General features: G+C 37.5%; 1 protein-coding gene across 1 annotated transcript in view; it reads left to right on the top strand.

Moving 5' to 3' along the window:
- The window catches only part of Radx (RPA1 related single stranded DNA binding protein, X-linked), a 74,997-nt gene that overhangs the window by 32,587 nt on the left and 18,881 nt on the right, over positions 1–23,529 (top strand). The window contains exons 7-11 of the mRNA XM_006997503.4: positions 928–1,032; positions 2,485–2,646; positions 3,633–3,793; positions 4,681–4,847; positions 14,678–14,745. Of these exons, the coding sequence (XP_006997565.1) occupies positions 928–1,032; positions 2,485–2,646; positions 3,633–3,793; positions 4,681–4,847; positions 14,678–14,745 (663 nt within the window). The remainder of the gene's footprint in view (positions 1–927; positions 1,033–2,484; positions 2,647–3,632; positions 3,794–4,680; positions 4,848–14,677; positions 14,746–23,529) is intronic.

Here is a 23,529-nt window from a genome sequence, read left to right as displayed (position 1 = left end):
TACCTGATTCCCCAGCTGGTGTGGACTGCAGGTTCACAGGGACAGAATAATGTAATAGGTAGTTTTAAAAATGACAGTTTTAAAAGTAGTTAAGGTCTGAAGATATTGTAATCTCATTATAATAACATTTGTAACCTATCAAGTAGTTTAGCAAGATGAGCAGAAACTAAACAAGTCACATAAACCCCATCACTGAGTCTTGATTTTTAATTAAGGTGACTATTTAAGAAATCATCCATATAAACAAATACAAATACTCTATATCCCTCGCTGGTGGAAGGATTTCAAGTAACCAGGGTTCAGTGTTGTATTGCGTAAATCAATGGAAGTATCATGAAGAAACTAAGTTTTCTTTTCCAGTAGAAAATAACTACTCGCCGGGCGGTGGTAGCGCACGCCTTTAATCCCACTAGGGAGGCAGAGGCAGGCGGATCTCTGTGAGTTCGAGGCCAGGCTGGTCACCAAAGCGAGTTCCAGGAAAGGCGCAAAGCTACACAGAGAAACCCTGTCTTGAAAAACAAAAACAAAAACAAAAAAAAAAAGAAAATAACTACTCACACTGATATTTCCAACTAGAATGACTCTTACATAATAAGCAACTTGCTTTATTTACATGCAGCCCTTGTACTTTCCAAAGGAAAGACCTCTGGTTAAAAAAAGACAAAAAAATTAAAAAGAACATACTAGGTAGTGTCAGATCCCTGTTTGATCAAAAGACAGGCAGCAAGAGAATACCTTGTAACTTATTAGAAATGCAGCTTCTCGGGTGGAGTTGACACTAGTAAATTTACCTCGTAAATCTGAATTGGCATCTTAAGAAAAGTTCTTTCTTATGTCTGCCTTTGTTACGGCTTGGGAAGAATTCCCAATAGATTCTCCTCTTTGAAACGCAAATGCAATTTCACACGTGTTTTTCATTTTCTACAGTGAAAAATTTTATTTGTACCCAGTTGAGAGTTGTTAGAAATAACAATCAAGTACCTAATCTGCTTTACCTCACCACTACAAATGAGAGCCGAGTGTTTATTACTGGTGAGTAACTTCTTTATATCTCTTTTATTGAAAATGCAATATACTGTCTTTTCACTAGAACCATTTAGCATATATTAACTTCTACTGTATAACATTCAATTTCAGGGTAGCTTTATTTTGACATCATTATGACTGTAAAAATATTTTAATAAACAGTATTTGGCTTATGAAATAGATTACCTCTGTATTACTGCTGGTAAGAAATGGTTTCATGGTTCATTGAAAAATTGCATTTCTGTCATTTTATTAACTTTGATTACTACTTTATATAGGAAATAGAAAAATTGTTTGCTATATTGAAGACTGTTAGGCTTAGTACCACAATGTAGAGTCAACATGATTTTCATACTTGGTTAGCCAAAAAACCAAAGAAGTGTGCAGTTAACTTTATTTTTACACTGTACCAAATAAAAATGTGGGTCAAAATTTGGTCCTAAATCTCACATTTAATTTATATGACAAAGACTCATTATTTGTTTACAAATAAATTGGGCCCTCTATATATGTGGGTTACACATCTTGAAACTGATACAACATCATGTCACAAGTATTTGGGGATATATATATATATATACATATATATGCCAAAAATGTACAAATTTCATTCTTGTCATTATTCCTTGAGCAATATAACAATAATTTGTGTGCTTTTGTAATGTTCTGAGCAATAGAATTAGTCCAGAGCTTATGAAAATTATCCAGGAGGATATGCATTGGTTATATCCATATAGTATGCCATATTTAACGAGGAACTTGAACATCTATAGATTTTTGTATATGCAAGGGTCATGGGTAGAATCAATCACTCATAAATGCTGAGGAACACATTATTTTCTCCTTAAAACCAATAAGATCAAAATTTCCAGATGAAAGAATAGTATACAATGAAGTACTTATCAGAATGCTCCCATGCTGATAATTAAGAAATTTGTCAAGAGTTTTATGAAATATATAGCATGTCTTTATCAATATTTTGTAAATATTCACAATGTCTGATATAAATGTGCCACTTTTAAGTCTGCCTTAAGAACATGAATTTAAACCCCAAACTATGTCCATGTGTATTTTAGTTCTTAGATTACACCATACTATCAAGTTAATAAGTTATTAAAAAATAAAACAGCTTTTCAGAGGATACCAACCATTTAGAATAGAGTTTGGAGGTTTTCTCCTGTGATTTTTATTATAATATAGACAGTTTTAATTTTAAATCCGGTTGAGCTCTGATATGCCTGATTATCGTAGGATGTGTTTACTGTCATTGGATAATTATATGCTACATAGTAGATAAATAAAATTGCTATGTGCTACACAGTAAAATTGCTTTTTTTATATGAGAGACTGTTTTAATGTTATTTTTTTCACAAAAAAGTTCATTCAATGTATCAGTGACCTTTTTATTTTTCTTTTTTATTGTTTGCTTTATTTGCATTTCTCCCTTCTTACAAGTAGGTCATAGAGGCCAGCCATATACTTCTGACATCAAGGTAAAAAATTTTATTCGGTGGATTAAAACAAAGACTGATTCGGAAATAAAGAACACTGTTATTGGTGGATATTACCCTTATCCACCAGTGCCAGAGACATTTTCCAAGTATAGTCGCTTAAGTAAAGGTACGGTTATAATTGCCAGTTCCTCTATTTAATGCTACAAGTTTAGTATGTTATTTCTGTTAGTCATGTATATTCCCATCTCTTACAGGAGTGAGCCTATGCATATCAAACCATAGTGACAATAATTCTTTCCAAATGTGGATACAAAATATAGTTATGTCTCTGAAAAGCTAATGTTTTTATTTTACTAGACTAAAAAGCAAAGAGAGAGTGTAGAAGATGGAAGATTAACGTGGGGATAATATCTAGATTTAATGTCATTAAGATGAGCTCTGACATTGGAAATCTCAACTTGTATTAAATTACATAGGAAGAACAATGTTAATCTAAATGAAGTACTACACAATCTGATACCCAGATGTTGATGGCTATGTGATGTTTCTCTTGTATATAACATGATTGAATACTGATTTTAAATAAAAAGTGATACTAAAGTAAATGGGGGTACTGAATTTGGAATTGAATTAGTAGTGGTGAGAGGATTAACATTCATTTCCTTTTAGGTAGAATTAGTATAGGGCAGTTAAAGAATTTAAAATGTGTATGTTCTTTTTTAAAGTTGGAGATAATTGCATGTTTGGGAGAAAATAAACATTGAAATGCTGAGTTATCATCTATATGTTGCTATCCTCTTGGTGTCCTATGTTAGCAATATTTTGAATATGATTGAAATAATGAAAATGTTTTTCTGATCAGTGACTAACCAATAATTTATAGTTTGAAATATCTATAAATTATATCAATATGTAAAATTTCTGTTACAAATAAAGACCAGACTAGAAACCTATATCACAATTGGATTAATACATGTATTTTGCCTATTATTTATGAAAAATACCTAAGAGGATACCAAATATAAACACAAAGTTTCACAAAATTAAGTTAATATGGCAGGTTTACATTGTAAAACTATGTCAAAATCTAATTTTTATTTTTAATCACATCTCTTTCAAACTTACAATTTCTTGGGACTTGTTCTTTTGCAGCTGAGTCGCTCTTGACAGCTATAAGTGAAGTGAGGAAGGTGATTGAAGACTTGCAGTATAGGGAACAAAAGCGCATTGCAATTCAGGGGATAATTACTGCTATAAAGTACATCCCCCATAACCATTCAGCTGAAAGTGCCCCGGCATCAGAAACACTTCGGGTATGGTGCCAGAGGACTCCTAGTACATCTCTGACAGCACAATGATCATAATGACCATTGGTATCTTATGTATTAACTCTTAGTTGTAATCTGAGAGAAAAATATTTGAGTTTATGTTTTGTTTCCTTTTTTTTTGTCATTTTGGGATAAGGGTCAAGCCTTTGCATTTTTTTTTTTTTTTTTGTTTTTGTTTTTCGAGACAGGGTTTCTCTGTGTAGCTTTGCGCCTTTCCTGGAACTCACTCTGTAGACCAGACTGGCCTCGAACTCACAAAGATCCGCCTGCCTCTGCCTCCCGAGTGCTGGGATTAAAGGCGTGCGCCACCACCGCCCGGCGCCTTTGCATTTCTTAAGGCATCAGATACTATCTCTTTTCTAGACGATTCAAGTCTAGTGTGTATGTCTTTAATGGCTAGGTGGAATATGTGAATAATTGTTATGTTAACTTCTTTTAGGCTAGAGTAACAGGAAAACTTCCATGAGGAATTGTTCACTTCTCTATCTGTAGTGGTACCTTTACCCATGTTCTTTAAGACATAGCAATAACTCATAAGAGAAATGGTCTACTAGAAGAGACTGATACTGGAATGTTCATATTATCAAGAGTTCATTTTTCCTGTTAGTTCACCTTTTTTAAAGCTATGTCTAGGAGTATTACTGTATATGTGGAAATAATCATTTAATCCATCTGGTCAGTTATAATAGAATAAGAGAACTTTTATCTTCTTTAAACTGAATACTAAGTAGATTAAATTTAATCATCTCTATAAAAGCAATATGATTACATTCTGCTCAACTCTTCAATGTATGCAAGTCATTATAGTTTTTTAGAAGAAAAATCATTTTGTGAGTTTGTTTTAAAACATTTTGTCTAACTATTGGTTTTAGGATGATAGCCAGCCCTCAACATCTGAAGCAGCTAGAAGAGAATGTCAACATCATGAAAGAGGTAGTAAAAGACCTCAAGATGACAGGCCAGTGGAATATCAAGCTACATCTGTGGTTTTCAGTATCTTCGCAAAAAGAAAAGTTATTCAAGGCCCATGTGGTAATCCGTAAGTCACTTGCATTGTGTACATATATACCTTCATTTTCACAAGGAGTTCTCTACTGTGCCTGACTGTCCAATTTTCCATCTTTAAAAAATTAGATTTACTTTATTTTCTACGTATGAATCTTTTACCTGTATGTATGTGTACCACTTGCTTACTTGGTGCTCATGGAGGCCAGATCCCTTGGAACTGGAGTTACAGATAGTTGTGAGGTACCATATGGGAGCTGAGAACCAAACCCAGGTCCTCTGGAAGGGCAAATGCTCTAAACCACTGAGCTACCTCTCCAGCCCCCCAATTTTCCTTCTTCATAAGAACACCATTCATATTGGATTTGGGAAACCATTTATTCTAGTACAAATTCATCTTTTCTTTAGATAATATCTCATTATGTAGGTTAGGCTGGCCTGTGACCTCTTGCTTTATTTAGCCTCATGTGTGCTGGAATTACATGAAGTACTGTGCAAGGCTATGAACTCACCTTAACTAATCACTTCTGTAACTACTCTATTTCCAAGGTAGGTCTTGCTCTGATGTACTCAGAACTTCCATCATATGAATAGAGCAGATTTACAGTTCATAACTCACATTTTCCTGCTGCCCATCTCTCTCTAAATCCATGTTCTTGGCACATGAAAACATTAACTTTATCACAATAATCCGTAAAAGTCTTCAACTCTAGTTCACAATCTCATTGTAAAGAAAATCCAGGTGAGTCATCCTGGTGAAAATTATTCAACTATTAACTGCTAAATGAGATATGTTATACATCCAGAGTACAGTGGTGAGACAGGACTAGCATAAACCTTCCCATTCTAAAAAAGAGAAACTAAAATGAAAAGGGGAGTTCAAAACTTAGTATAGAAAATTCGATATGATTTTCAGGGTATTCAGATATATTGTCTGGATCAATGCTGTGTCTTCCAGGCCTACTAAGGTAGCTTCACTCCTCATCAGGATCATTCTTGCTTTTCCTTCTTTTTACATGAATCTACTTATTTATTTTATTGTTTTTAAATGCTAATTATAATCCAAAGTAATGGATTTTATTATGGTATTTTTATATATACTATGTTCTATTTAAAATTAGTTCTTATATTTGATACATATTTTGATCATATTCATACCCCTCCTCCAACTCTTCCCAGGTCTACTCCAACATCTCTATCCATCCAATCTTGTATCCTTTAAAAAAATCCTTCAAGACAATTTTGTGCTGCCCAAATATTCTTGGATGTGTGGTCTTCCTCTCAAGATTGATCAACATACCAGGGGCTCCACACTTAGAGACTGTCTCTCCTTCTCCCAGCATCTAACAGTTGTCAGTAGCTCCAGAGTTAAGAATAGGATTGTGTGTCCCACTCCTCTCTCAATACTGGGATTTGGTATGATTTGGGATTGCACACATTTTGTACATGCTGTTGCAACCAGTATGAGTTCATATTTTTAGGTGCTTTGCTATGTCCGAAAGATATTGCTTTCTTGTAGCCATCTAATGCCTGTGGCTCCTACAGCTTTCCATCCTTCTGCAATTATCCCTGAGCCTTGGGAGAGACTGTGTTATATATGTTCCATTTAGGGTTGAATAGTCTGTAGTTTCTTTTTCTCTGCAATGTGACCAGTTATGCAACTCTGTGTTAGCAAATAGAAGCTTCTAAGATAAGAGTTGAGAGATACATTGATTTATGGGTATTTGGACACTTCATTCAGAGTCAGTTTAATACCATATCCATTTAGCAGTATAATAGTAGTTGGTGTTCCCCAAGGGAGGGCCTATGCCTGTCTATCAATATGGTCATAAGTTAATGAGTATCATTTTATGGAGAAGGGCTTAAATCTGTAAGAAAGCAGTTGGCAGCTGGGCATGGTTGTGTGCATGTTTAATCCTAGCAGTCAGGAGGAGGAGGCAGATATATTTCTGTGAGTTGAAATCTAGCCTGGTCTACATCACAAGCTCCAGGCCAGCCAGGGCAACACAGAGTGACCCTGTCTCAAAATACCAATAACAATACCAAAAAGAAACAGGTTGGCTATTCCCATGGTTTTAATTCCACTGTTGTACCAGTGGGCATGCCTTACCTGGCTTCCTCTCCCTTCCTCCATCCTTGTGACTCTCTTCTGTTGTTGCTGTCCTGCCCCCATGTCACATGTATTCTTTCGCCTCTTTTGTTTTTTTGCCTCTCCCTTAAGATCTTTCCCCCTTCTCACTGACACCTTTATAGTTCCATAACCTGTAACACACACACACACACACACACACACACACACACACACACACACACACATATTAAAATCTGGGAACTGCATGTAAAAGAGAAAGTGTATTTGTCTTTCTGAGTCTACCTTATTTCGCTTCATGTAATACTTTGTAGTTCCATCCATTTTTCTACCAATTTCATTATTTCACTCTTCTTTACTTACAGCAAAAGAAATTTCATTATCCAATCATCAGTTGATGGAAACATGATCTGATTCTATTTCCTAGCTGTTGTGAACAGTGACACAGAAAACATAGCTATGCAGATATCTTGGTGACAGACTATAGAGTCCTTTGGGTATATGCCCAGAATGGTATAGCTCAGTTATGCCATTTGTGTTTTTTACTGTGACTCTTCTCCACTCTGATTTCTATAGTTGTCCCACCAGTTTATGTACTTCCCAGAAGTTTGTAAGCTGATAAGGATCACTCTCTTCCCCCTTCACATCCTCACCAGCATTTGTTGGCATTTGTTTGCTTAATGATAGCCTTTCTGAGTGGGATAAAATTGCACCTCAAAGTAGTTTTAATTTCCCTTAAGGCTAAGAGTGTTTAACCATTCTTAAAATATTTATTGGCCATTTTCATTTCTTCTTTTGGAAAACTATTCATCTTATTGATAGGAAGTTTTGGATTTAAGTGATAAATTTTTACAATTCTTTATATATTCTGGGTATTGAGAAGAATACCCCTGTATGAATTACACAAGACAAAGATTTTTCTCCTGTTCTGTAGGCTATCTCTTTACTTTAGTGATAATTTCTTTTGTTATGCAGAATATTTTAAATCTCATTTATTTTCAATCCTTTAGTTTATTTCCTGTGGTATTAGAGTCCTTTGTAGAAAGTTCTTTCTCTCTTACAGCTCATTTCCTGCCTGTAGAATCCCAGAAGTCTGACATCTTTTCTTCGTTTCATCCTGTCTTTATTTCCTCTGCTATTAGCTTGGTTTGTTTCTAGTCAGCTTTTCTTAACATAAATTATCCCGTTTGCTTTTGCCTCTGAGCTTTTCCCATTCTCTATCCTATATACCTTTCTTTAGTTCTTACTCCATGGTAATAACTTACACACCCATCTGTGTAGCTGGGTGGCTGGCCCCTGGAATCCTCCTCCTTCTCTCCCTCCTAGATCTTCTCTTCCCAGATTTCTCCTATTATTTATTTTCCCTGCCTGCCAGCCCTGCCTGTCCTTTCTCCTACCTAGCTTTTAGCTATTCAGCTCTTTATTAGACCAATCAGGTATTTTAAACAGGCAAATTAACACAGCTTCACAGAGTTAAATAAATGGAACATAAAAATGTAACACATCTTTGCATCATTAAAGAAATGTTCCACAGCATAAACAAGTGTAACACATATTCAACTAATATTCCATAATACCCTGGGTAGTTGGTTAGGTTTCCAGTACCAGTCATGATTTTCCACTTGGCAAAGCAGGTCTTAAGTCCAGTTAGAGAGCTGTTACTATACCTTTAGAGTTATCCTGCCATAGCTGGATAGAACTGTTGGTTGCATCCTTTTTTTGGAAGATTGCATGGGGCCTTCTGGTACTATGAAAGCCAGTCCTCAGGGAGGAGGCTTTCAGGTCAGATTCAGTTCAGGAACCTCTGGGCCCTATGTCTGAAGTACATGGTGTCTTCAGCAAGAGGGGCTTACATTCCACTTCTGGAGAGGGGCACCCAAGGGAAATAACAATAGTCTGTATTGTTGCCTTTAATTTTGAAAATTGAACATTATTTCCCCATCACAGAACGGTTGCAAGAAGCCAATCAAATGGAAATATTTCTTTATAAAATCATGATTTCCTCACCTTCAATATAAGATGTTTCTCCTTTTACCCATTCATTTCAGTTCAGTAAACAGATGTTTGGCAAATACTATGGGGTTAAAAAACTAAACATAGTCAGTGTTCTCATAGAAAACGTAATCTTAAAGATTTTAGTCATTTATAAACCTGTAATTTCAGTACAGTATTGTGTTTGTTATGACAGACATTTGTTAGATGGATATTTTCAGGTAGATGAACAAACATCTGTTCACCCCAGATCTACCAACAGTAGATCAAACAAATTATCAATTATGTATTTTTATGTGAACCATTGAGTTTAGCTAGGGCTTCTTATAGGAAGGAACATGAATGAAGGACTACTTACAGGAACATGAATAAGGGGTTACTTATAAGTCTCTAAAACACTGAAGAAAAAAACCCTCTCCTCACAGCCAACTGATAAGTTGCTACACATCATCAGGTAGAATTGTGACCTCATGAATGCCACCCTTTCAACCTCCTGCCATCCAGTACTGCACATTAGTAGAACCAATATTGTGCAGCAATTCTGCAGTAATTACATCTATTGAGAGTTCAAGAGAGCAATGGCCAGTCATATCTGAAGGACAGAATTCCACAATCCTCTACCTATTCCTCAGTATCTTACATTCTTTTTCAATACATTTTAAATTAAAATAGAATTCATCTGTTTCCCCTCTCCCTTTCTCTAGCTTCTCCCAGGCAACTCTCGTTCCAATTCTTTCCATACTCTGGAACTCTCAGATAGCCTCTTTTTCTCTTGTAGCTTTTGATATCTTTTTCTTTGTCCTGTATATTTAGTGTTTTTACTATGATATGCCATGGGCTGTTTCTGTTTTAGCTCTTATCTAGTTGGTGTTCTGTGTCCTTTTTGTATCTGTGTATGTGCTTCCTTAGTTTGAGGAAATTTCCTTCTATTACCTTGTTAAAGATCCATTCTATGTCATTGACCTGGGATTCTTCTTCCTCAACTCGGATGATAATTCAAAGGTTTGGTCATGTGGTGGTATCTCACATTTCCTGCATATTCCTTTCCTGTGCTTTTAAAGTTTTTCATATTTTTTGCTTATTTTGTCTAGATGGTCTACTTTATCTTCAAATCCTGATTTCCATCTTCTGCTTGATTAATTTTACTTGTAAGGCTTTCCCCTGAGTTTTAATTGAAATATTGAGTTTTTCAATTCCATCTTCACTTCAGCTTATATTTTCTTTGATGTTTCTATCTCTTTATTGAATTCGGTTTTCAAATCCTCAGTTATTTTTGTCCATTTCATTTAGCCATGTATTTGCATTTTCTTGGACCTCATTCAAGTATTTGTTATCTTCTTAGAATTCATTGAACTGTTTGTTCATATCTTCTTTAAATTCCTTGAATTCTATGATAAAATGTATGATTGTTCTTTTATAGTTGATGTCCTGAGTTCATCTAAGTTATTCTTGTTAGTGAACACTTTTATAGGAATAGTGGGTTTGATGGGAGACATATTGTCTTGGTCAATCATATTGTTTTTGTTTTTGCATTTTGACCTGGACATGGGGACTTCTCTCTTCAGTTGTATTTGATGTGTTAATTTGGCCTTCCTTAGATCAGGCTAGTTAAGTTGGTGGATAAACTTTAATTCGACTAGAGAATTAAACAAGAACCACTTGTTTGGAACTAGGTCTGTAGATGGCAGAAATGGCAGCAGGCAGAGGGAAGGATGAGAGAAGAAGCATCCCACCAGTCAAAGATGGTCTGGTGGTTTGGAATGAAATGGCCCCCAAAGGGAATGGAACTATTAGGAGGTGTGGCTTTGTTAGAGTAGGTATGGCCTTGTTGGAGGAAGTGTGGGGGCAGGCTTTGAAGTCTCATATATGCTCAGGCCATGCCCAGTGTCTCAGAGCATTTCTTACTGCCCATAAACCAAGATGTAAGAACTCTCAGCTTCTTCTCTAGCACCACATCTGCTTGCATGCTGCCTTGCTTCCTGCGATGATGATAATGGAGTAAACCTCTGAACTATAAGCCATCCCAATTAAATTTTTCCTTTCTAAGAGTTGCTGTGTTCATGGTGTCTCTTTACAGCAATAGAAACCCTAAGACAGTTCTCAAAGAAAGCAGGTTCAAAGGTCACTTATCTGGAGCTAGGCCTGTTGGTTTAGAGATGTCTATAGGTAGGAAAAATGGGAGGGGACAGGGCAAGGTAATGATTAGAAAGGGTGAAGCTGCTTACCCAGCAAAGATTTATCAGGAACAAAGAGTGCTAAAGGACCGTGGTCTGGAACTAGGCTTTTGTATTTGTTGATAGTGGCAGGTGGGGGAAGGGATGGTGATTTACTAGGCAAAAGTGGTTCATAAATGAAGAAGTTTCAGGGCTACAGGTCTGGAAGTGGACATGTAAGTTTACAGAGGCTGTGGGTTAGGGAAAGGAAAAGGAAGAAGTAACTTACCCAGTAAATGTTGCTGGCAAACCAAGAGGATTCTAGGGCTTTGGGACTGGAACTAGGCTTGCAGGTTTGCATATGGCAGCAGGTTGGAGAAAGCTATCTTAACTATCTTACATTCTTTTCACCCCTTCTTCACTGGTCTCAGAACCATTAAGGGAATGATACAGATGTCCATTTAGAGCTGAACATTTAATAGTCACTTACTTTCAGTGCTTTACCAATAAAAGTCTATGCAGTAATTGCTAGCTACTTCAAAAATAAGTTTCCCTGGCCAAGGATTATAGCAGCAATAAGCTATGGGCATAAACGTAAATGTTTAGAAGGCAGCTTAACAGATACAGCATACCTATTGAGCAAAACAATAAGTGCAGCTTCCCTATCAGGGCCTATGATCTCCTCAGCCATGGGTTTTTTACTGCGTTTATAATACCAGATTCAAATTCTCATGCTTGGAGTGGGCCTTAAATCTAATCAGAAAATTGTTGGTTGCTCCCATAATAGTCATGCCATTATTGCAGCAGTGGGCATATCTTGCCTGACATGTTGGTGATATAATATGCAGAGCCCTCAGCTATGTAGGAATGTTGATGACTTTTCCTCCCCAACAGCCTGGATAGCACCTCCTAACACTATGAAAACTAGCCAACAGATGGAAAGCTTCCAGCTCACTTCTAGCTTCATTTCTTCATGTCCTATAACCAAAACATGTGGTGTCCTCAGCCATGAAGTGTTAAAACCTAGCTCTGATGGACAGTCAACAGCAATGTTAGTAGCCTATATTGTTTGAGAAGCCTCTGAATCTCCCCTGGATAACAACCCAAAGGGAAATAATCCATCCCAGGTAATAGAATTTTACTCTAATAACCATATGGCTTCTAGGAGCATCTTTTCCTACCCATTCAGGGCACCTCTGTTCACACTTCTGTCCTCAGTGCATGAACTGGCTGTTTGGATCCTGGGGCTTTGCAGGGACACATAGCTCAGCCTGGGCGGAGGGGACTAGACCTGCCTTGACTGAATCTACCAGGCTGAGCTGAATCCCCAAGGGAGGACAAGGGAATCTGTGGCTGATATATAAAATTAAATTAAATTATAAAATAAAATTTAAAAAAAGAAACTCTGGCTTGGCACACATCTTACCACATTTACTTTTGAGTGACCCAGGCAAGCACTTTAGTCGGCTTTTGCCTTTTCTTAAGCCCTCTTAAATGCTTTAGCACTTTATGAACTTGATGTACATGCCAATTTAAGTCATTCAGTCTCTCTTACCTCAAAAATTATATGCCACCATGGGGTTCAGCAAAGCCACCATACTAGTCCCGAGGTGCCTGTTGAATCAATCCCTTCCTTAGCTGTTCTGTGAGCACAATCCTACCTATCCCAGTGAACTTAGCATCAAATACTACTGTGTATGCTCATTTTTGTCATTAATGCTGGTCCTTCTATTGTCTTCCTGTCCCTGATGCTCATGGGAACCTCAGCCAGAAATAATCAAGTGTCTCTAAGGGCTCTTATAAGTCAGTCGATCAGGGAATTATTTCCCTCATTATGTAGCCTTTGACCTATAGAAGCATAGTTCAAAGTCAGGCTCTTACCTGATGATAGTAGTTCACTTTATGGGTCATTATTAAGGCCTCTTCTGTATTCTGCATATCTTCCCTTCCTCTGCATTAAAATTCAGACCTGAGAGGTATCTTGCATCACTTGTGTCTCATTTTGTCCCTCCTCATTTTCCAGTTCTTCTCATGGAATCCAAGTTTGGGTATCCCAAGGGAGGCTATTTAGCACAGGTGTGATTTGCCCCAATAAGAAATGGCAAGCCAATTCCTCTATCCTATTCAACTCTCCCCTTTCTTCCTTTGTCTTTTCTTTTTTCTGCTAATTCAGTGGCTGCTACAGAGGATTGCATCCACATGGTTTTCTTGTTGTATTTCCTCCATTTCATTGATAGTCATTCTAGGAAGAAAACTCAAACTCAATCACTTGTCTTATTGTCCAGAGCAAGGGCCACACAACTGATACCACAGCTTACTTAAAACTCTGTCCATACATGTTACTTTTGTGGATTATAATATAGCCTTCCTCAACCATTTGAAGGACTTCTCCATACTCACATGATAGATGCCATCCATCAAGGAGTCTTGCATTCCATACCACATACAGGAAAACAGTCACTCTGGAATTCTCCAGGGGCAACCCACCTTCAAATATAGCAGCCTTAGTTGCATGTCATTTTACCCATAGCAGGGACAATGCAAGAGCTACTAAAGCAGAAGGCACACCTTCTGTACCACACTGGGAAGGACAACCGTACCAGGATTCTCCACATAGACACTCTACCCTCAGATGGCTTAGCTTCAGTTGCATGTCTCGTAGCCCACAACAGGGGCAATGGTACTTCTCCTCATCATTTTTAATTCTGTTGTGTCCTGGATTAAGGTGCCAAGTGTTGGGTGAATTTTTTCTTGGAAGATAAACATCTATCCCAAAGTCATGATTCTTCCCAGGCCTATCTTGTTGCATCAGTGAGTTTAATTAGGATTATTCACAGGATCATAGATAAGGGGTCATTTACTTGACCATGGGGAATTTATCAGCAGCTATACCACTGAAGAAACCCTCCCCCTTTCCTAGCAACTGTTAACTGCTTATAGAATTTGAAGGAGGGGTAGGACCTCTTCAGCCCCCTCCCTCCATGAAGGAACATCAATGAGCCCAATCTTGTGTTATCTTCAGTAATCCCAGCTGCTGATAGTTTAAGAGGGCAGTGGCCATGTCATGCACAGAGGACAGCATCTGGCAACACTTTTATTCTGTTTGTTCTGGTACTATTTCAGCATATAAAAGGAGCAATTAGCTCTGACTAAAAATCAGGGTAGGATTTTATAGGAAATAATAACTGAGTTAAAATTTGAAGGACAAATAAGAGTTAATCGAGCAGAAGAAAAGAGGCATAGAATTGTTCATTGCTGAAGAAAATAAATGCAGTTCTCAAGTCGTATGGAAGTAACTAAAGTGAAGTTGTAGAATGCAAAAGGTTGTTTTACAGAACTGTTGAAAATATGAGAACACATTTTGAAATTCCCATGATAAGAGAATAGAAGTGTATCCATCTTTAGTTGCTATATTATGAAGTTAAATGTTCTCTTTTATAATAAAATTTAACTCCACTGCAGTGTTTTAAACTATATTATGTATGGATTTTTGGTAATTATATGTATATTTAATGGATTACTTTAAGAGACATTGAATTAAAATAAATTATGAATAAATGCAATTAGGCTTTTTCCCATTTAAATCTCTTTTTTACAATTTGTGGTTCTCTTATTTTTTATCATTTGCAGAGTTCCTGTGCCTCAGCCACATTCTTCAGAAATGAAAGGCAGCAAGCAAACATCAAGTATCTTCCAACGTATGTTGCTGTTTTAGTTATTATTCCTTACAAGAGTTTGTAACTCTGTTACATACATACTAGTATTTGATTTTATTCTCCAGTACTCTGTTATAGCTCCTACTAGCAAAAGATAAAGTGTTTCATATTCGTTTAAGTTATCGTGAAATGTACTGTTTGGTAATATCTGAAAAGTGCATGCAACTATAATAATGGCTGCCAGATAAAATGCTTATAAGGTATCAATATACAATTAACAGGAATTACTTGGAGTGCTCTATAATACATTAGGTTAACCATAGTTGAAATTTAATTGTGTATTTTATAATACCTAGACAAGTTTACAAATGGATCCAAACACAAATGCTAAGTTTATGAGGTGATAGATCTGCTAGTTACCATGATCTCGTCATTATACACTGTATACATATATTGAAGCATTTCATTGCACCCCACAGATGTATATAATTGTATATTTAATCCATTGTTCTTGAAATTTATCTTATCTGAACAGCTACCAAGTATTAAAATGGTAAGGTATGCTTTAAAGGGAAATCCACCATTAATATAGAGATGCTATTGGCTAGAAGGAATAGATTAACCCCAGACACAAAGCAGAAAACACTGACAAGCAGAAAGGAAGGTTAAGGTTGATACCTTCAGGAAGGAAGACAAGTGTGGGTTCAAGGGAAGTGGTCACAATCTCATCAGAGTCTTATGACAGTGGCCATGTGATGAGTGTATGCTTGTGATCCTATCTGCTGTTAACAGCGAACTAACTGCTTTTTCAACTAAAAGAAATATTTATACACCTACATACCTAGTATGTTTTAAACTCATTTTATGAGTGATGTTCCAAGAAACAGCAACTCCTGAAAGGAAAAAAAATGTATTCAAATGTGGCAGTTTTGCCATATGAATCTATATAGTATTATTCATCTTGCTAGAAAAATCCGAATGTCACATTATTTTGCTACCCAACAATATTTGCTGAATATCTGTTATAAACTACAGTTCTAGAAAAGCCCACAAAATATGTTCCTTATTAAAAAATGAACCCATCTCTCATTTAGCACACTTAGCAGAATGCATCCTCCCATCCATTTGGAGATGCTCTTGTATACACTTACTTATAACCAGTGTCACTACAAAACAAAACTAGTTTTTCTCTAAGACAAACTTAAGAGTGACTTTCATCAGCATTTTTGTCTTAATAAATTTTTGTCTTTCCCTTTTAATTTTTCCTACTATCCAATAGCACTACTAGGTAAAGATCATTTGTATCAATAAATGAGGTAATGATGATCTTTAAAAGTAACCAGAAAAAATATTTATAAGTTTGTTCCTTTGGTAGCAGCAAATATGAGTTTTTTAGTTAGCATGAGAGTGGTTAAGTAGGTTTAATTTAAATGGACAGAATAGGTAAATCTAAGCAAGTCTTTGGTTTTTGTTTGTTTTGTTTTGCTTTATTTTACCATAGAGGGTCTTTTTGGGGAGAAGAGATCAAATACAGTATTCTAAGCAAGTCTTATTTTTTTTTCTTTGCTATTAGATCAACTGGTTTGAGCTTAGGGTTGTTTTCTGACATGATTTCATAATATAATTTAGTACTAGTAGAATGTCATTAGAATTATTTGCTTCAAGTGGAATCTTAAACCAAGGGATCATCTCTATGGGTCTAACATTTTAGCCCTTTATCTCCATCTTGTCTTTTGGTGTGAATTTTATTTTAGTAGTCCTCCACCCAAACAAAAGTGAGACTGTCATTTTGTTCCATATTATCTTCATAAATATGATGTGTCAGTAAACTGTTCTACAATTTTTGGTATGATTTTTATTGATTGTTACATGATATAAAATGTTGGCATTTTGTGTATATGTATGATATCTCTCTCTGTCTCTCTCTCTGTCTCCTTCCCTCCCCCCTCACTCTCCCCCCATCTCTCTCCCTGTGTGCCTGTGTGTGTGTGTGTGTGTGTGTGTGTATACACATGCATGCACATGAATGCCACTCATGGATGTGTGTACAAATGCTTATGTGCTATGGCATGTGGAACTCAGAGCAGAACTTTGAGTGTCAGTCCTCACCTTCCACCTTGAGACAGAATCTCTTCATTGTTTGTCACTATGTACACCCAAGAATCTCCTGTTTCTGCCTCTCATATCACCGTAGGAGCACTGGGATTACAGATACCTGCTTTACTTGGTTCACAGAATTTGAAATTGGTCTTCACACTTGTATAGGAAATACTTTATTCACTGTATTAGGGTTTCTATTGCTTTAATAAAATACCATGACCAAAAGCAAGTTAGGTAGGAAAGGGTTTATTTCATTTTATAATTTGTAGTCTAGCATCTGGAGTAGTTGGGACAAGAACTGGTGCAGGAGCCATAGGGAAATGCTACTTACTGACTTGGTCAGCCTGGCTTCTTAAACCACCCAGGACCACTGGGTGCTCAGGGATGGCACTGCCTAAAGTGATCAAGGCCCTCTTGCTGGGGATGTCTTTCTGTGTGCTGTGAATGTGTTGCTCTGATTGATTGATAAATAAAATGCTGATTGGCCAGTAGCCAGGCAGGAAGTATAGTATAGGTGGGATAATCAGAGAGGAGAATTCTGGGAACTAGAACGCTGAGTCAGGAGATGCTGCCAGCTGCTGCCTCAATGAGAAGCAAGATGTAAGGATCAATCAAGAAAATGCCCAGCTGGGCAGCGGTGGCACATGTCTTTAATCCCAGCACTTGGGAGGCAGAGCCAGGAGGATCTCTGTGAGTTCAAGGCCAGCCTAGTCTACAGAGCAAGATCCAGGACAGTCACCAAAAACTACACAGAGAAACCTTGTCTTGAAGAAAAAAAAAGAAAAGTAAAAATAGGCCTGATAGACTTGTGTCCATGTAATAGCTAAATAATTCATAAAAGATCAGTAGAGTTTTGACAAATTACCAGATATATAGGCAAAGATCAAAAAGAAGAAATTTCATATACTGTTCAAAATACAACAAAGTGTTTTGTTGTGGGGTAGCCACCAAAAATACTACTTGGACACAGGTTTAAGACACAGCACATGGCTTAAATATGTATTTATTTATTTATTTATTTTTTCAAGACAGGGTTTCTCTGTGTAGCCTTGGCTGTCCTGGAACTTACTCTGTAGACCAGGCTGGCCTCGAACCCAAAGACCCACCTACCTCTGCCTCTTGAGTGCCACCATGCTCAGTTATTTTCAGTATTTTGAATTATGTGTATGTATGTATGTGTTTGTGTGTGGGTATGAGCAATGTTTTCTAGCGCCTCAAGAGACCAGAGGCATCGGATCTCCCTGGAGCTGGAATTACAAGCAGTTATATTCAATGTGGATGTTGGAAACTGAACTTGGGTCCTCTGCAAGACTACTTTTAACCTCATGGAACCATTGCTCCATCCAGCCCCTAGTACTATGTTTTGTTTCTGAGACAGGGTTTCTCTGTGTAACTCTGGCTGTCTTGGAACTGGATTTGTAGATCAGGCTGGCCTTGAACTCACAAGATCTGCCTGCCTCTGCCTCCCTACTGCTGGGATTAAAGACATGCACCTCCATCACCCAGCTCCAATGCTACCTTGTTAAAAGCCGCTTTATTGAGGTATACTTTGCACCTGATAAAATGCAGTCATTTGTGTGGTAATAATGTGTGGTGGTGTTCTAATTGTACTGAAATGTGATTTTGATTGTATGTTAATAAATAAAGTTTCCCGGGGATCAGAACTATTAGAGCCATAGACAGAGTGTGACGGTGGTGGCACACGCCTTTAATCCCATAGATCCCTATGTGTTCAGGGATACAGCCAGCATTGGAGACATATGCCTTTAAGACCTACGGGGCTGTACATTCAGACAGTGACGAGGCAGTCACGTGTTTGGGTTTACAACCAATGAGAAGGCAGAATGACTGGAAAATCGATTTACAGACAGGAAGTAGCTCTCTTTCGGGAAGCTGGGACACCCCAGGCGGAAGGGTGAGATTTTAGCTCTGAGCTCTGACCTCTCGGCTTTCTCTTTTACATTGTTTCTGTGTTTCTTATTTAATAAGACAGTTGGTTACATCAATATCTGGCGCCACTGTCTGAATGTACAGCCCCCTAGGTCTTAAAGGCATATGTCTCCAATGCTGGCTGTATCCCTGAACACATAGAGATCTATGGGATTAAAGGCGTGTGCCACCACTGCCACACTCTGTCTATGGCTCTAATAGCTCTGACCCCCGGGAAACTTTATTTATTAACATACAATCAAAATCACATTTCAGTACAATTAGAACACCACCACAATAATGCACGAATACATGCAGTAATAATGATGCAGAAGGATTTGGAGGACAGCATCAGCTGTAAAGTGAGACCCTGTCTCAAAACAAAGAATCAGTAATTCTAAGTGGACTAGGCTCAGTGAGATGGATAGCCCTGAGTAATCAACATCTCAGTTGAAACCTAGAACATTCCGTTTCCCACTGGTACCCCTTTGCAGTCTACTTCTCCCATTCTTGGCCCCATATAATCATGGGTTTGTTTTCTGTCATTACAGACTAGTTTGAACATTTTGGTTTTGATTTTCTTTTCTTTTCTTTTTTTTTTTTGAGACAGAGGGTTTTTTGTTGTTGTTGTTGTTGTTGTTGTTTTTTGGTGTGTGTGTGTGTGTGTGTGTGTGTGTGTGTGTGTGTGTGTGTGTGTGTGTGTAGCTTTGAAGCCAGTCCTGGATCTCACTCTGTAGCCCAGGCTGGCCTCTGAACTCACAGAGATCCACCTGCCTCTGCCTCCTGAGTGCTGGGATTAAAGGCATGCGCCGCTGCTGCTGCTGCTGCTGCTGCTGCTGCCGCCGCCGCAGCCGCTGCCGCCGCCGCCGCCGCCACCACCACCACCACCACCACCCGGCATGTTAGCCACTATCGGCTGGTTTGTCTTTTTTTTTTTAAGACAGTGTCTCATGTAGCCCAGGGTAGCCTCAAAACTCCCTGTGTAGCTAAGGGTGACCTTGAACTCTTGATTCACCTGCGTCTCCATCTCTTCAGTTTACCACCATGTCCCCTTGGGATTTTCTTTTCTTTTTTCAGGGAGGGGGTACTATTTTCCAGGGGACACAGGGAAGGACTGCCTTCTTTGGCATAGCATGTTTGTGAGCTTCGTCTATATTAGGTGTCTTCATCTACATCTACAATAAGTATCAGTGATTCACTCATTTTTAATTGCTCAGTAGTACTTTGTTGTATGGGTGTACCAGAACCAATTTCTGCACTATACTGTTGATGGGCATTGAGGTTGTTTTTCTAGTTTGGTCTGCTAGACATAAATTTGCTATGATGTTTGGAAGTCTTTATGTGGACATCTGGTTTCGTTTCTCTTGGATTGATGCCTAAGAGTGGAACAACCAGGGCTGGAGAGATGGCTCAGAGGTTAAGAGCACAGGCTGCTCCTCCAGAGGTCCTGAGTTCAATTCCCAGCAACCACATGGTGGCTCACAACTGTCTGTAACTCCAGTTCCAGTGAATCTGACACCTTCTTCTCACCTCTACAGACACCAGGCACACACATGTTGGTGCACATACATACGTGTAAACAAAACACTCATACACATATGAATAAATAAATCTTAAAAAAAAGAATGAAAAAAAAAGAAAAGTAAAAATAGATGGGCAGTAGTGGAGCATGCCTTTAATCCCTGCACTTGGGAGGCAGAGCCAGGCAGATCTCTGTGAGTTCAAGGCCAGCCTGATCTGCAGAGCAAGATCCAGGACAGGCACCAAAACTACACAGAGAAACCTTGTCTTGAAGAAAAAAAAAAGAAAAGTAAAAATAGGCCTGATAGACTTGTGTCCATGTAATAGCTAAATAATTCATAAAAGATCAGTAGAGTTTTGACAAATTACCAGATATATAGGCAAAGATCAAAAAGAAGAAATTTCATATACTGTTCAAAATACAACAAAGTGTTTTGTTGTGGGGTAGCCACCAAAAATACTACTTGGACACAGGTTTAAGACAATAGAAAGACTTTATTAGGCAGCTGGCAACTACACTGGGTGTTTAGGATCCCAGTGTAGCCCTGAGCCTTTTTCAGGGTGAGCTTTTAAGCACAAACATATCCTGAGTTGACATACTTCAGTTAACAAGATCAGTTAACCAGAAGCAGAACTACTACAGAAACTAAAAGGCAAGATTTAATACATTTAGAGACTTTCCCAGAAGTATAGGCTTTGATGGATTAGGTCTTTGTTTTCATTTTGGCAAGTGGTGCTGTCTACATGCTGAGTTTTATGGCTTGAATGGTACTTTCACCATGCAGTCAGTTGTGCTAAGTAAGGTCTGGGAGCCTACTAAGATCTGGGGCCCTGTTATAGTTTTGGTGTATTGCAGCATAAAGCAAGAGCCAGGAAGTAGTCTAATGACTAAAGAAATGTCAAAAGACTAAATCAATGATGAACATATTATATGAAGAATCTTGGACTTTAGACATCAAGACAAAGTTTGAAGATAATAAACAGAAAGAATGGCATGGTTTTGTTTTCATTTCATTTTCAGACTCTACTGTGGTGTCTATATGGAAAACAGATGTAAAGAAAACCATTTTGGTGGTCAAGTAGCCAGAAAGTGATGTTGAAGGCCAGGAACATATAGTAGTAGTTATAAAAATAAGAACAAGAAAATAAATGAGACATAATTTTGAAAATATAACTGATCCAATCTAGATGGTGATATAAATTGAAAGTAGAAAAGTGATGAGCCACTGTTAAAGCCTCAGGTACCCACATTTTGTCTCAATTGAAGGAACTGAGAACTCCTATCAGAAGTAAGCAATAGTGTTACTTTGCAAGGTTTGAAATAATGAAATACCATACACTCTGTGGCTAGATCAGCAAACATTTGTTTCCACACACTCTGGAGACTAAAAGCTGTGGGGTAGGTTAGGTTTTTCTGAGGCCCCCCTCCTTGCCTTATGGATCGTCTTCTCATTGTGTTTATACTGTTTCCACTATGTGTATACATCCATACCTGTGTGTCCAAAATTCATCTTCTTGTAAGGACACCAATCTGAATTAGGACCCAAACTGATAGCCAATCACCTCTTTAAAGACCTCATCTCTTATGTATGATCACGATGTGATATACTGACAGAACTTAAATATATGAATTTGTAGATGATACAGTTCTGTACATAAACATGGGTGTACAGGTATCTCTTGAACACTGAGTTAGATTCCTTTAGATATATGCCCAGAATTTTTATAGCTGGATCATAAAATAGTTCTATTTTAGGAACATCCTCAGTGAGTTCCACACTGGCTGTATTATAGTCCACCAAATAAGGGTTCCTGCCTCACATTTCCATAAACATTTGTTATCTGTTTTCCTAATGATAGCTATTTTGAGTGGGGTGAAATGGAATGTCAGTGTGTAATTTATTTGTTTTCTCTGGTAGGTAAAGATGTTGAATATATTTTCATATAATTATTGCCTATTTTTACTGGTTTGGGGAATTCATGTGCACTTCATTTGCCCAATAATTGATTCTGGTTAATTAATTTGGAGTTTCTAAATTTTTGAAGTCTTCGTGGGTTCTGGATGTGAATCCCCAAGACAAGGTTTTTCGTGTGTGTTCATCCTATATCCTGCCAACTTGCTAAATTACATTATTAGCTGTAATTACTTTTCTCTTGATTCTGACAGATTTCCTATACATAGCATTATATAATCTGCAAATAAGGGTAATTTTGTTGTTGTTGTTGTTTCAAAGATTTTGAATTTTATATAGTGAAGCCAACTTGAAACAGAATGTTGACATTTGAAACATTTTAAAGAATTATTTATTTTTATGTGTATGGATGGGTATTCTTGCCAGCATGTAATTCTGTGCACCACATGAATGCAGTGTTTGTAGAGGCCAGAAGGGGCCGTTGATTTCCCTAGAACTAGAGTTAGATGGTTGCAAGCTGCCCTGTGGGTGCTGGGAAGAGTAGCCAGTGTTCTAAACCACTGAACTATCTCTCCAGCTCCCAGATAAGGGTAATCTTACTGTCCCTTTCCAACTTGAAGCCATCCATCTCTTCTTTTTATTTATTTTTAATCTTTAAGTTTTGTGTTATATTTATTTACTCAAGGGGGTGGTAAATGGGGCATGTGTGTGTATGTGTGTGCCACTGTTCATATGTAGACCTATGGCAACAATTTCCAGAGGAAGGTATCTCCTTCTACCATGTAGGTCTCAAGGACTAAACTGAGGTCATCAGGCTTGGTAGCAAGTGCCTTTGCCTTATCAGCCCTCTCTTTCTCTTTCACTCCTCCCATCTCTCTTTCCCATTTTCTCAAAGTACAGCGTTGAGTAGCAATGAGGAAAATGAGCAACCTTATCTTGTGCAAGATCACAGGGAAATGTTTTTTCTTTTATTTCTCCATTAAATAAGAATTTTATATTGACTTTTTTATATAAATTACCAATTTCATCTCAAGCAAGTTCCCATCTAGTCCTAGTTTGCTAAGTGCTTTTATCATGAGTGGGTGTTAGATTTTGTTAAATGCTGTTTGACACCATTTGAGATAATTATGTGGTATTGTCATCATTGAATTAATGTGATATATTTCTTTTCTCTCATTGAACAACTCGAACATTTCTCAGATAAATCCTTCTTGGTTGTGGCATAAAATATTGTTAATAATCTGTTGAAACTGATTTGCTGATAATTTTTCATAAGTCTGCATCTATATTGAGACATTACTAAAGGATATTTGTATGTGAATTCCTTTTTAGGTGTCTTTCTCAGACTTTGATATTGGTAATA

This window comes from Peromyscus maniculatus, chromosome X (assembly GCF_049852395.1).
Source record: "Peromyscus maniculatus bairdii isolate BWxNUB_F1_BW_parent chromosome X, HU_Pman_BW_mat_3.1, whole genome shotgun sequence".
Classification (NCBI taxonomy): domain Eukaryota; kingdom Metazoa; phylum Chordata; class Mammalia; order Rodentia; family Cricetidae; genus Peromyscus; species Peromyscus maniculatus.
The sequence above is the reverse complement of the archived record's forward strand: the minus strand, read 5'-3'. Positions and strand labels throughout refer to the sequence as shown.